The 14,641-nt window shown below is 46.8% G+C and overlaps 1 protein-coding gene across 1 annotated transcript in view; it reads right to left on the bottom strand.

The window, feature by feature from the left end:
• PAXIP1 (PAX interacting protein 1) overlaps positions 1-13,444 on the bottom strand; it is a gene marked incomplete at its 3' end in the record, with an annotated part of 68,941 nt that extends 55,497 nt beyond the window's left edge. The window contains exon 1 of the mRNA XM_082258900.1: positions 13,200-13,444. Coding sequence (XP_082115026.1) covers positions 13,200-13,280 — 81 coding nt within the window. The 5' untranslated portion in view covers positions 13,281-13,444. The remainder of the gene's footprint in view (positions 1-13,199) is intronic.
• Between the last annotated feature and the right edge of the window lie 1,197 nt (positions 13,445-14,641).

Here is a 14,641-nt window from a genome sequence, read left to right as displayed (position 1 = left end):
GTTGTGCATCATGGTAACCAATCCGTTTTTTTTCCCCCATTTTTAAGCCCCCATTCACATCCGCACGATTTGACAGGTCCAAATCGCAAGCCATTTCTGGCAATGGCACCGTCCCAATCGGTACAATGCCGACTTTGCGGCGCTGCACCAGTTTTCTCTCAAGTGGCTACCGAAGTCAGACTGAAATGCAGCTTTGAAATTGTACGAGTTCGGATGAAGTCGCAAGATTTCAAAGCCGCATTCAATGTTTACAAGGGCTAAAAAACCTAACTGAACAAGCTGAAGATAGAAGCTGATTTTCACAGCTGCTCCAGTTTTGATCAATTCCCTCGGCAGTGTTTAGTGAATATGCCTGATGCAAGTGCACACGCTGTTTTTATAGGCTTATTTTAATAGACAGGGCTGTGTTCTGGTCATGTGTCTAATTGCTATTTTGTGAAGTGCACAACTGGGAACATTTCAGAGCCTGGAGACATCAATACCCAGGAACCCTTTTGCTCCTGTGAATGTCATTTCTTGATGTTAAAGTGCTTGCAAAACCTTACATGTACCAGTTATGTGACAGATCATACACAGAAATGAAACAGACCTACATAAGTTGTATCTGTTTATCTGCAGTGATCATCTGTTCATATTTGCTGAATCTAAAATGCTTGTTCTTAATTTTTTTTTACGAAAAAAAAAAAAAAAGAAAAAAGGGGGCAGAGAGCTAAAATTACACACTGTAGAGCTCAGTGAGGAGAGGGCTGATTGGAGGGAAGGGACACACCCCCTTCACACAGGAGCAGAGCTAAATCTGTCAATCTGCTGGAGGTCCCTTCCCTGTCACCATTTTTTTCTTGGTGTCAGGAAAACTTGTCAGAAGTGATTCATGCTGATAGAGGAACGAAGAAACAGGCAGAAAAGACACTAATGCCCCGTACACACGTGCAGATTATCTGAAGACTTGTCTGCAGACTTACCTTTTCTATGTAGTGCAAGGGCCTGCCGGATTGCATACAAATTGAAAGTGTTTAGGTTTGACCTCATATTATATGGTTTTGGTAAGTCTGCAGACAAAAGTCTTCAGATAATCTGCACGTGTGTACGGGGCATAAAGCCTTGTACACACGCAACGAATTTCCGCCGACCGGTTGTCCCATCTTTTGTCCAGAGTGGTGTTTTGTTGGTTGGAATGTGCCTAGACTGCACACCAATTTTCCCGCACGACAAAATTCTACTTCAGAAGTGATGTCATGTGTTGGTTTGCTTTGTGTTCTTTCTTCTCTGAGCATGCCCAGTCTTGCTCATTAGATTTTTCCCTGTCTAAATCTGTACTGACTGACCGAAAATCGGCCGTGTTTTGACGGAGGACAAAAATTTTATAGCCTGCACACCAGATTTTTTTCGGCCGAAAAGTCGGAGTCGGTTGTCGGAAGCATCATACTAACAAGCCGGCAGATCGGTCGGACGAAAATCCCCGACTGAATTTCGACTCGTGTGTAAGGGCCTTTAGTGTTCTTGAGACAAGTACACACTCATAGAGAGATATGCTTTGTTCATATTTCACTGGGTGCACACCAGTGTTAATTTTGTCGACTAAAATACTACTAAAACTAAAATGGCATTTTAGTCAATCTTAGTCGACTAAAATACGACTAAAACAATTTAGATGACTAAAATACAACTAAAACGGCATTTTAGTCTCTAAATCTGCAGCACAATTCCATCCAGAGCCTGTAATAATAGCACATTAAAGTTTAAATCTGTATTAAACCACCGCATACGCATAAGGGGCGTCTACTAAGCTGCTGAAAGAGGAAAAAAAATAGGAAAAAGGCTTATCCGATATTTTTTCTTAATATTTAATGCTGGTAATATGTGCAATGACATGACAGCCAATAGAGTTTACAGTTTGTTTTTTTTTTGTATTTTAAAGTTGCATTTCGGTTTGCCAAAAAGCAATATTTTTGTTTGTTTAGGAAACTCGGTTTTATTTATAAAGACGTTATTTATCACCACAGCTAAATCTGTGTTTGTAGTTAATACCCATAATAATAACATATCATTCGATTTGTACTCCAGGAGTATATCATTTGTTTGGAAATATTATTTATTTCAGGTTCTTATATAGCACTGTCAATTTACGCAGCGCTTTACATATACATTACACATTCACATAAGTCCCTGCCCTCAAGGAGCTGTATTACAATCTAAGGTCCCTAACTCACATTAATACATATAGTAGGGCCAATTTTTATACAGGATCCAATTAACCTACCAGCATGTCTGGAGTAATTCTAGAGAAATGTTTAAATAATGCATTACAATTTACCTTAAGGCTCCATTCACACCTGGGCGTTTTCAGCTCCAAAAACGCTCAAAAGAAACGCTTCCAAAACGCCCAACAAGTAAAACCCCATTCATTTAAATGGCCCCTGTTCACATCTGAGCGTTTTGCAAAACGCCTGTAGCTAAAAAAAGTACATGAGCTTCTTTTTGGGCTGATTACCAGCGTTTTTGATAGATGTCAATGAAAAACGCCTGAAAAAATCGCGGTAAAAAACGCTACGCTCAAGTGTGAATGCAGCCTAACCTATTCAATTTGTAGTCGACTAAAATGTACTGGAGATTTTAGTCGACTAAAATATGACTTAAACAATTCAGATGACAAATAAGACTAAAACTAAAATAGCATTATAGTCAAAGGACTAGAACTAAAACTAAATCAAAATTTGTTGCCAAAATTAACACTGGTGCACACACAGAAGAACATCTGTCAGTTATTGTTGCTGCAGATATTCCACCTTTATTAACAATTTTGATTTTGGCTTTACACAAACGTATCTTTCATGAACTTCGTATCATTTCCTTACAGTTAACCGATCTGGTTCAGGCAAATTCACTGCATTTGGGGTGTCATTAAGGCCCCTTTCACACTTATGCGACGCAATTTTACCGCGATTTTGCAAGCAATGGCAAGGCTATATGCCTCAAAACGCATTAAAATCATGGCAAAGTAGTGCAGGAACTACTTTGAAGTCGGAGTGACTTCAAAACGCACTGATATGAATGGGGCTCATTAAAAATAATGGAAAACGACTTGTCATGCGATTTTGCGGTCCAAAATCGCGGGACAAGTCGTACTAGTGTGAATGGGGCCGAACACTGCGCCGAGACCTGATGCAGATCGCAAGGGCAAAGCAATTTGAATACGGTGCAGGTAACGCGCACAGATGCAGGTTTCCCACACCGTGTTCTATTGTGAACCGAGGCTAACAATATGATAGGACCGTATTTTTGGTTATAATGTGACACCGCTATTATTGCACATTTCATGTTTATATGGTATAAAATAATATATACCAATGTGGGATTTAGCCTGTGCATGGGATTCCAGTGTTTTCATGAAGGCGGAAGGCACAGGGTGCACTGTCCAGCAGCCTGTAAAACTATTAAAGCTGATAGATGGTGCACAGAGTAGCACTTATGTTTCGGGCGTTATGTACCCAGAGATGAACGCAAGAAGTCTGCGTGCTGGTTATTTGCCCTTGGTTTTGTCCCTGGCTGCATACTGCCCTAAATGTTTACACCACTCAGTGAATCATTCAGCACCATCCAGATGCAGCACCCATAGGAGTGTTACAAGCAGCAGGGCTAGACAGTACACCTGTGCCTTCTGCCCACACAAAAACGCTGGAATCTCAAGCACAGGGGCTCAACACCCAGTGTGCATGCGGCCTCACACAATAGAAATGCATGCGTTATTCAGTGCAGAAGTGTGAATGGGTCCTAAACATACATAGTCCCTAGACAAACAACCTAATGATTAGCTGAGGGTATTTTCCACCATGCTCTGCACCAGCAACAATGACCTGCTGGCTCCAAACTTAGACCAACTAGCTAAAGAGTTTGGCCCTGTTTACACTTGAGCGTTTTTCAGCTTGTAAAATGCTCATCTCTGAAGTCTCAAAACGCCCAACAAGCAAAATCCTATTAATTTCAGTGGCCCCTGTTCACATATGAGCATTTTATCACCGAAAGCAAAACACCTGCAGCTCAAAAAAGTACACAAGCTTCTTTTTTGGAGATTACAAGCGTTTGTTAGATGTCAATACCTGCCTCCAAACACCTGCAGAAAACGCCCGAAAAAACGCCTGAAAACAATACGCTCAGGTGTGAATGGAGCCTTTTAAATTTGTCTTTCCAGCTTCAAAATATTAACTCTTCCTGGGTTCAAGAACAAAACACCAAAGGGAAAAAAAAAAAAACACAAGCTGGGGGGGCCTTCATAGGCATAAGGAAAGGGGGGTGGCAGTAAGGAGTCAGGATCCAAGCAACTGGTAAAATAACAGCAAGGCATTTGGTTTCATTATTATTATTATTATACAGGATTTATATAGCGCCAACAGTTTGCGCAGCGCTTAACAATGTGAGGGAAGACAATACAGTTACAATTCTGTACAGGAGGAAGTAGAGGGCCCTGCTCGTTAGATTAGGGCCTGGTTCACACCTATGCCTTTAAGTTTTGCAGAAAGGCACTACTGAGCATTTAACATGGTTTCCTACAAGTCCCATTTACCTGCAAGCATTTTCCACCGGTGCACTTTTTGGAAAGGATCAGGGACTTTTCTTCCTGCAGCAAGTTGTGTTTTGCTTTAATAGACTTCATGGAAATACATAAACACAGTGCTAGTGTTTTTGATGTATTTTTGCTGGTCTCTCCTGGAAGATGACAGACACCTCCCAAAAAACGGAAACACATCAAAAACACATGTGAAAAACATAAACGCACAGGGAAAACACTAACAGCAATCTGCATATGTGTGAACCAGGCCCAGAAGTCCAAAAGTGTCAGCCCTGCCCAAGGTCACCCCAGGGTCCACAGCAGATCCCTCTCTCCTCTTGTTTACATTCTCAGAACTCTCCGCTCCAGGAATTTAAAAGCAAACTTAATTTCTGGCAGGATCATCAGGAATTTTTTTTTATTACTTGCAGCATTCCTAAAGTGGACCTTGCACCCAAATGAAAAGGTACATAAAAAGAATAGTGACCTCACTACCCACATTCTGTACTCTGAAGTCAAAAACCAGCCTCTACCGCCTGAGCGGATATTGCTGTGGAATCCACCCTGCTCTGCTTGGTGTTCCGCAGCCACTGCTGGGTCTCACCTCACACCGGTGGCCCAGATATCTCCTGTATACTGCTTCCGGCGCCCGTGGATGTGCATCACTGTGCCGGAAATGACCCGATCACTTCCTTTGGGCCAGAGTGGAACGCAAGAGTTCCACCCTCCTCGTTCCTGGTGCCAAATTCAAACTTGCAGGCCGCTCTCCCGGCTCGAATTTGGCGGCCTCACGGGTACACAGCCTATGGTGCTCCAAGGACGCCGCTAGGAACGGAAGAGGACTCCCCCTGTGATCCACTGACGACATCCACGGTCCTGCCCTCTCTGGACCTCGAGAACAGGAGACGGCGGTCAGCCCCTATTGCAGCACTAAGGGGTACAACACTTGGGCAGGAGAAGATGCATCTTTAATCTCGATCTTCAAGGACAGTCCATGAGACCAGGAGCAGTTCCAGGAACATGTTACCCCCTGTCCAGGGGAAACACTAATACTGAAGGTGAGGACTAGGGCAACGCCTTTTATTTGATTGGGTTTAATGTGTTTCCTGTCCTGGTAGGAGGAGCCCTAGGTCTCATAGGCTGTCCTGGAAGACGACTTGAGAAAACATACTTTACGTTTCTCCTAGACTTCCACACAGGAGATGGACATCACATGGGAATGTTGACAATACCAAATCTCGCAATAGCATTCTCCAACACAGTGCAGGAGTGTCTTCTCATGAGATTTGGAATCCTCAGCATTCCCAGAAGTCCCAAAGGCAGAAGCCAGGTGTGAGGAAAGCATACTTTTTATATTTTCTCTGCGTGTTTTTTTTTTCATTTTATATGGAATGTGGCATTTTGACATGGAGGATGGGCTACTATTTTAACAAGTGGACCCTGCATTTTGATGCAAAGTCTGCAATTAGGAGACAGAACATTGGGAAATGTGTATGTACACATTAGGTGAGCTATTTATAGCGTGCCCCAAGTCCAGTTTGTGAGATCACTCTGTACCTGAAGCGGCTGGCTCCGGCATGGTACTGCAAGGCTCACCATAGTACACATCTGTGTGACAGAGGGAATTATATGCGTGTTCAGGCCCTGCACAGCAAGAGTGCAGGCCAGCAAAGGGAGGAGGGGGAATTCCATATAGTACAAGTAGGCCCTCATTTTTTTTGTAAGATTTGGCCCATACAGACACCTAAAGTATAACTAAAAGCAAAACTTTTTTTTTTTTTGTTCAAAAATAACGTTATACTTACCTGGTCTCTGTAATGGTTTTGCACAGGGCAGTCCAGGATCCTCCTCTTCTCAGGTCCCTCTCTCCTGCCGAGTGCCCCCACAGCAAGCATCTTACCATGGGGACACTTGAGCCAAGGCTCTGTGGCCATTCAGACCACGGCCCATTCTACTCACTCTCTCCTCTCATTGGCTGACTGACTGGGGGATTTTAAGCCAGCCATACAAGGATCAAAATATAACTGGTTTAGAAGGGACTGGATATATTTTGGTTTATTAATGGGAAGGTTTTTTGCACATCTATACAACAACTTGTGTACAGCCAGCCTGTTGGGTTTTTACTGAACGATAATAGAATAGAATACCACAGTGTGAGAGATTCCCCCATTCGTATAGAATGTGTGGATGGGGGAAATCAAGGCATTTTTTGTTTAACCTTCTGGTTGAAAAGGAGAGAAAAACAAACAATGTATGGGCTGCCTTCGTTTTTCTGAGTTGGCGTTCAAAGTATAACTAAAAAAGGTAGAGCTGCACGATTCGGGCTAAAATGAGAATCACAATTTCTGTTTAGAATAAAGATCACGATTCTCTTGCGATTCTCGGTGTAACATCTTTTACATTATACAAAAAATGGGCTAAATTTACGGTTTAGTTTTTTAATATTCTTTAAAGTGTATTTTTTCCCCAAAAAACTGCATTTGAAAGACTTCTGTGCAAATACAGTAGGGCTGCAACTAACGATTAATTTGTCTGTCGACTAATTATCGATTATTTTTACGATTAGTCGACTAATCTAACGATTATTTTTATTTAATTTTTTTTGCTTAATTTAGTGTTTTTTTGATTAGCTAATCCTGTAATTAATACAGACCCCTCAGTAAGCCCCCCTCCCACTACAGACCCCTCAGTAAGCCCCCCTCCCAGTACAGACCCCCACAGTAAGCCCTCCCACCTAGTACAGACCCCTTAGTAAGCCCCCCTCCCAGTTCAGACCCCTCAGTAAGCCCTCCCACCTAGTACATACCACTTACTAAACCCCCCTCCCAGTACAGACCCCTCAGTAAGCCCTCCCACCCAGTACAGACCACTTAGTAAGCCCCCCTCCCAGTGAAGACCCCTCAGTAAGCCCTCCCACCCAGTACAGACCACTTAGTAAGCCCCCCTCCCAGTGAAGACCCCTCAGTAAGCCCTCCCACCCAGTACAGACCACTTAGTAAGCCCCCCTCCCAGTCCAGACCCCTCAGTAAGCCCTCCCACCTAGTACAGTATGTACTGGGTGGGAGGGCTTACTGAGGGGTCTTCACTGGGAGGGGGGGCTTACTAAGGGGTCTGTACTGGAAGGGGGGCTTACTAAGTGGTCTGTACTGTACAGACAACTTAGTAAGCCCCCCTCCCAGTACACTAGTACAGACCCCTCAGTAAGCCCTCCAACCTAGTACAGACCCCTTAGTAAGCCCCCCCAGTAAGCCCTCCCACCCAGTACAGACCCCTTAGTAAGCCCACCTCCCAGTTCAGACCCCTCAGTAAGCCCTCCCACGTAGTACAGGGCTTACTGAGGGGTCTGCACTGGGAGGGGGGAGGCTTACTAAGTGGTCTGTACTGGGTGGGAGGGCTTACTGGGGGGTCTGTACTGGGAGGGGGGCTTACTAAGTGGTCTGTACTGTACAGACCACTTAGTAAGCCCCCCTCCCAGTAAGCCCTCCCACCTAGTACAGGCCATTACAAGGCGGTGTAGCGCCGCAGCTGGGTGATCGGGGAGGATGGCAAATGTGTTGCGGCAGAAGCTGTGGCAGTACAGGGAGTACAGGGGTGCTGGAGACGGTCAGCGCTCACCTCTCGTCTCCGACGGAGGAATTTCACCCGGCCGGCAATGCTTCAAGCGGCGCGGCGGCCGGCGGCGTGTGACGTCATGCGTCGACGCTTTTTCCGCACGTCGACGATTTTTTGTAGTCGACTACGTCGATGCGTCGTGGCAGCCCTAAAATACAGTGTGACATAAAAGATCGCCATTTTATTCTCTAGGGTCTCTGCTAAAAAAAATTATATATATATTTTTATTATGTTTGGGGGTTCCAAGTAATTTTCTAGCAAAAAATACTGATTTTAAGGGCTCTTTCACACGGCCGCTCAGTTTTTCATCTCCGCTGCGGCACTTTTTTTTTTTTTGCGGACACGGATGACATTTGCGTCATCCGCTCCGTATGTCCGCATATCATCCCATCCGTTTGCGGATGATATACGGACATAATGTATGTCTATGGGGATTGCGAATGTTAGCGGATGACACCACTGACATCTGATTTTTTATCCGTTCCGTTTTTTTAATGGAGGAAAAATAAGGTTCTGTTCCGTTCCAAAAAACAGAACAGAACTGAAATGAAAGGAAGAAAATCGGATGTCAGCGGATGGTCATCCGCTGACATCCGCAATCCCATTGACAAGCATTATGTCTGTATATTACCTGCAAACGGATGGGGTGATATACGGAACGTCCGTGTGAAAGAGCCCTAACTTGTAAGCAGCAATTGTCAGAAAAAGGCTTAGGCCCCGTTCACACTGGGGCGATCCGACTTCCCGGGGCGACCTCCAAGGTCGCGGTGCGAGCAGCGTGCCGCGACCTCGCATCGGCCGGCACGGACTTCATAACATTGAAGTCTATGACGGTCTCTCCGGGTCGCCCCAAAGAAGCTCCGGACCCTTTTTCTAAGTCGGAGCGACTTGTGTCGCTCCTATTAGAATGGGTCCGCAGCTTCCCTATGGAAGGCGACCTACGAGGCGACCTGGTCGCCTCACAGGTCGCCCCAGTGTGAACGGGGACTTAGTCTTTAAGCGGTTGTATCATCACAACAACAACAAAAATAAATAAACCTGCAGGACAAAGGCATAATGAGCTAGCATACTAGCTCATTATGAAATACTTACCTTAAAACGAAGCCCTGACACGGTCGCCCGGACAGCGCTGAGGGAGCTGACATGTTCTCTTGGCGTCTCTTCCGGGTTCGGCGGCTCCGGCGCTGCGAGTGGCTGGAGCCACGATGATGTCACTCCAGTGCATGCGCACGGGAGTTCACTTCCGGCAAAGAGATCTGAAGGTCCGTCGTTATACTTACGTGCTCCGTGTAATGGTTTTGCACAGAGCAGCCCTGATTCTCCTCTTCTAGGGTCCCCCGCTGACGCTTCTGGCTCTTCCTGCCTCCAGAGTGTCCCCATAACAAGCTACAAAGTATAGTATAGTGTGCACTATAGCAAGGTTAAAAAAAAAAAAAAAAAAAAAAAAAAAAAAACACACCTGTCTTAACCACTTCCTGCCCAGAACTACATGTCTCATGAGGCATGACACATTCACAGGTTCTCAGGCACTTACTGACATGTATGGATGGTGTACTGTGCTTCACCGTATTTCCTGACATGTAAACAAATATTGCATTCTGTATGCAGGCCAACTAATTGATTATGAAAATAGTTCTCGGCGCTGCATTACTTTAACTGACAATTGCGCGGTCATGCGACTCTACCCTAATAAAATGGATGTCCTTTTTTTCCCCTTTTTTTCCACTTTCTGCTATACAATATCCAAAAAAATTAAAAATCTAAATGTTTCATCCTTTTAGGCCAATTTGTATTTTGCTACATATTTTTGGTTAAAAAAAAAAAAAAAATCCCAATAAGTGTATTTTTATTGGTTTACGGAAAAGTTATCGTGTCCACAAACTAGGGGAAAGGACACTTAGTGCCCATTCACACTACCGCAACTTGTCAGGAAAATGGTCAGCCTGACAAGTCGCGGTCCATGGAGTGCTACGGGAACCGTTCTAATAGGAGCGACTCAGAAAATAGTTCCTGTACTACTTCGGGGCGACCTCGGAGCGACTTGCCTTGACATTCATTATATGAAGTTTCGTGCAAGTCACGCCGAAGTCGTGGTGCACGCGACTTCACAGGTCGCCCCCGAAGTTGTGCTGCGGTAGTGTGAACCGGCACTTACCTGTCCAGGGATCCAGCAATGTCCTCACCCTAACCGATTCTTTAATTGGCTTCAGGTGCAGGCGTTGGCCCCTCAAGTAAGGGAAACCGGCAGTGAAGCCTTGCAGCTTCATAGCCTGTTTCCTACTGCACAAGTGCGAGTCGCACTGCACCTTGTGAATGGCCCGTAGTCTTGAGGGACCTGTGATGCAACCCAGAAGACTTCAGGGGGAAGGAGGGGGGCCGAACTTCTGGCTCAGATTGTTGCAGCACATCTGACAGGAAGTGGGATCAGGTACCTGTCATAATCAGCCAAAGAACGATGATCCCATAAGTTCTCATTTTGGCAACCCATTTATTTCAATGGGCTGCCAAATGTACTGGAACAAGGAGAAAGTAGCGCTACTTCAAGTCGTGTTGCATCAAAACCACATCATACTGCAGTTTAGGGACTGCATTTGCAACACGTTTGGGGTGATATTAACAATTTGCACCCTGAGTGTCTGGCAAGGGAAGTGATTCATGTGCAGTGCAAGAAATAGAAGCACAGAACATGCCTTTTGGCTTGGTTCACACTGATATAGGAACCACGGTGATTCCTGTGCGGGTTTCCAAATCTCATCTGACTCGCAAGCAGTTCACATTGCTCTCTACAGACCGCTGCAGGTGTCAATATAAAGTTAATGTCACCCCTAGATCAGTTCGTAGAACGCAGTGCGAACTGAAATCGGATCGCCCTGGTCTGAGCGCCTATCCGACCTGAACTCATATCCGACCTGAACTCCTATCCGACCTGAACTCCTATCCGACCTGATTTCAGTGTGGACAAAAAAAGTGTCCTGCATCATATTGATCAGAGAGCGATACGATTTCAGCCATACAAACTGTATGGATAAATTTGCACTGCTCAGACATCACATGTGATGTGAACAGGCATGACGAGTGAATCACATGTGATGTCTGCAATTGCATACGTGTGAACTTACCCGGGGTGAACAAACCCCTAAAGCCGGCCTAGAGGTCAGTTGCGGGTCACACCTACATGATGTCATAGCGACGTCACCGATAGAACGCTAAATCAGACCCCCCACCTGTACAATGTGTTCTATACATTAGATGGTAAGCTCCTCTGCCATCACCCCATGATGATCAGACAGGCATGTGAGGCCTCATTGTACATAGATGTCAGGGGTGATCAGAGGGTGGGTGGTAGTCAGGACACCCAGTGTTGGTGATCAGAGGGTGGGTGGTACTCAGAACACCCAGTGTTGGTGATCAGAGGGAGGGTGGTAGTCAGGACACCCAGTGTTGGTGATCAGAGGGTAGAGGGTGGTACTCAGAACACCCAGTGTTGGTGATCAGAGGGTGGTACTCAGAACACCCAGTGTTGGTGATCAGAGGGTGGTACTCAGAACACCCAGTGTTGGTGATCAGAGGGTGGTACTCAGAACACCCAGTGTTGGTGATCAGAGGGTAGAGGGTGGTACTCAGAACACCCAGTGTTGGTGATCAGAGGGAGGGTGGTAGTCAGGACACCCAGTGTTGGTGATCAGAGGGTGGGTGGTAGTCAGGACACCCAGTGTTGGTGATCAGAGGGTGGGTGGTAGTCAGGACACCCAGTGTTGGTGATCAGAGGGTAGAGGGTGGTACTCAGAACACCCAGTGTTGGTGATCAGAGGGTGGTACTCAGAACACCCAGTGTTGGTGATCAGAGGGTGGTACTCAGAACACCCAGTGTTGGTGATCAGAGGGTGGTACTCAGAACACCCAGTGTTGGTGATCAGAGGGTAGAGGGTGGTACTCAGAACACCCAGTGTTGGTGATCAGAGGGTAGAGGGTGGTACTCAGAACACCCAGTGTTGGTGATCAGAGGGAGGGTGGTAGTCAGGACACCCAGTGTTGGTGATCAGAGGGTGGGTGGTAGTCAGGACACCCAGTGTTGGTGATCAGAGGGTGGGTGGTAGTCAGGACACCCAGTGTTGGTGATCAGAGGGTAGAGGGTGGTACTCAGAACACCCAGTGTTGGTGATCAGAGGGTGGTACTCAGAACACCCAGTGTTGGTGATCAGAGGGTGGTACTCAGAACACCCAGTGTTGGTGATCAGAGGGTGGTACTCAGAACACCCAGTGTTGGTGATCAGAGGGTAGAGGGTGGTACTCAGAACACCCAGTGTTGGTGATCAGAGGGAGGGTGGTAGTCAGGACACCCAGTGTTGGTGATCAGAGGGTGGGTGGTAGTCAGGACACCCAGTGTTGGTGATCAGAGGGTGGTAGTCAGGACACCCAGTGTTGGTGATCAGAGGGTAGAGGGTGGTAGTCAGGACACCCAGTGTTGGTGATCAGAGGGTAGAGGGTGGTAGTCAGGACACCCAGTGTTGGTGATCAGAGGGTAGAGGGTGGTAGTCAGGACACCCAGTGTTGGTTATAAGAGGGTAGAGGGTGGTTATAAGAGGGTAGAGGGTGGTAGTCAGGACACCCAGTGTTGGTGATCAGAGGGTGAGTGGTAGTCAGGACACCCAGTGTTGGTGATCAGAGGGTAGAGGGTGGTAGTCAGGACACCCAGTGTTGGTGATCAGAGGGTGGTAGTCAGGACACCCAGTGTTGGTGATCCCCCTCCTCCTCCCCATGTTAGGCTCACTATTTGGCAGGAAGTGCTCTGTCTGCGCCATCCGGCTCCGACTAACCCCGGGATCACTATTTAGCAGTAGGAGCCCTTCACATACTCGGGTCGCTGAGCCCGTCCACTCCTCTGGCGGCCCCCTGCGGACATCAGAAGAACTACAAATCCCAGCACGGCCCACACACCACAGGCCGGAGACTTCTCCACCCCCGGACAGTAGCAGGGCCGCACACTGCTGGAGCTCCGGCCCTAAAGCGCAGCCCCCCGGTGTCCCCTCCTCCGCCTCACCTGAGGGTCCAGGTCCCCCACCAGATAGAACTTCACATCTTTGAACATGTCCTCCGGAACTTTCATGTCGCTGTCCGCCATGGCGGCGGCCGGTGAGGTGACGGGCCGCTCCGAGGTCTCTGCGCCGCCCGGGCTCCGCTCACTGACACATGTCCCCCGAGAGGACACTTTCCGGCGGGAATCAATGAGGGGTCAGGCCCGGCTCCACACGGTCACCAAGATGCGGAGAGCGCGCCGCGGCACCTACCATCCCAGGACAGGGGGAGGCGGAGGTCTGGGGGGAGGCAGGAGTCTGTATCGAGGGGAAAGTACGGCGGAATGACGGCTCTGAGCTCTAGAAGAAAAGATCTGATTGTTCAGTGGGTGCAGAGTAGTCAGCTTATGTCAGAAAATGGTCATAAAGAATGCTACATCAGTGTCACGTTGGATAGGACTCCCCTGATGTAGCTATGGTATGTTCCGGGAAGTGGGCGGCGCCCTGAGAGGCTGTCCTATAAACAAACAGCACAGAGCGGGGAAAAGGCGCCAGGAAGGGAAATGAGGGGGAGGGGCTGTGTGTAGAGGGGTGTGTCAGCCAATGTCATAGAGCGGGGAACAGACACCGGGAAGGGATATGAGGGGGAGGAGCTGTGTGTAGAGGGGTGTGTCAGCCAATGTCAGAGCGCGGAAAAGGCGCCAGGATGGGATGGGCGAGGAAAGTTTGTGGGGAGGAACTTTATGAACGGGGAGGAGCTCAATGCATATAGATGAGTGTACGGGGCGGGGCTCTGTGTACAGGGGTGTGCCGTCTGATGTCAGAGCGGGCAGCTCCGGGTACATGATTGGTCCGGCCATATCTGACACTGGCATAGCTGGGTTGGAGGAAGAGTTGTTTAACCACTTTACCACCGGAGGATTTTGCTGTCTTACGTCCAGGCCACTTTTTGCGATTTGGCACTGTGCAAATTTAACTGACAATCGCGCAGTCATGCAACGCCGTACCCAAACGAAATTTACGTCCTTTTTTCCCCACAAACAGAGCTTTCTTTTGGTGGTATTTGATCACCTGTGTGATTTTTACTTTTTGCACTATAAACAAAAAATGAGCGACAGTTTTGAAAAATAATATTTTCACACTTCTTTTATATGAAATTCCCCCCCAAAAAATGAAACAATCAAAAATTTTTATCATTTTAGGCCAATTTGTTTTCTGCTACATATTTTTGGTAAAAAAAATTACAATAAGCGTATTTTGATTGGTTTGCGCAAAAGTTATTGCGTTTACTAACTAAGGGAAAGATTTCTGTCATTTTTGGTGGGTTTTTTTTTAACGAGTAATGGCGGCGATCTGTGATTTTTTTTTTTGCGGGACTGCGACATTGCGGCGGACAGATCGGACCCTTGACTGACATTTTTGACACTTTTGTACCAGTGACATTACTACAAAATATAAATATGCACTG

Source organism: Pelophylax lessonae (assembly GCF_965119305.1).
Source record: "Pelophylax lessonae genome assembly, chromosome: 5".
Lineage (NCBI taxonomy): Eukaryota > Metazoa > Chordata > Amphibia > Anura > Ranidae > Pelophylax > Pelophylax lessonae.
Note: the sequence above shows the minus strand (reverse complement) of the source record. Positions and strands in the feature narration are given on the sequence as shown.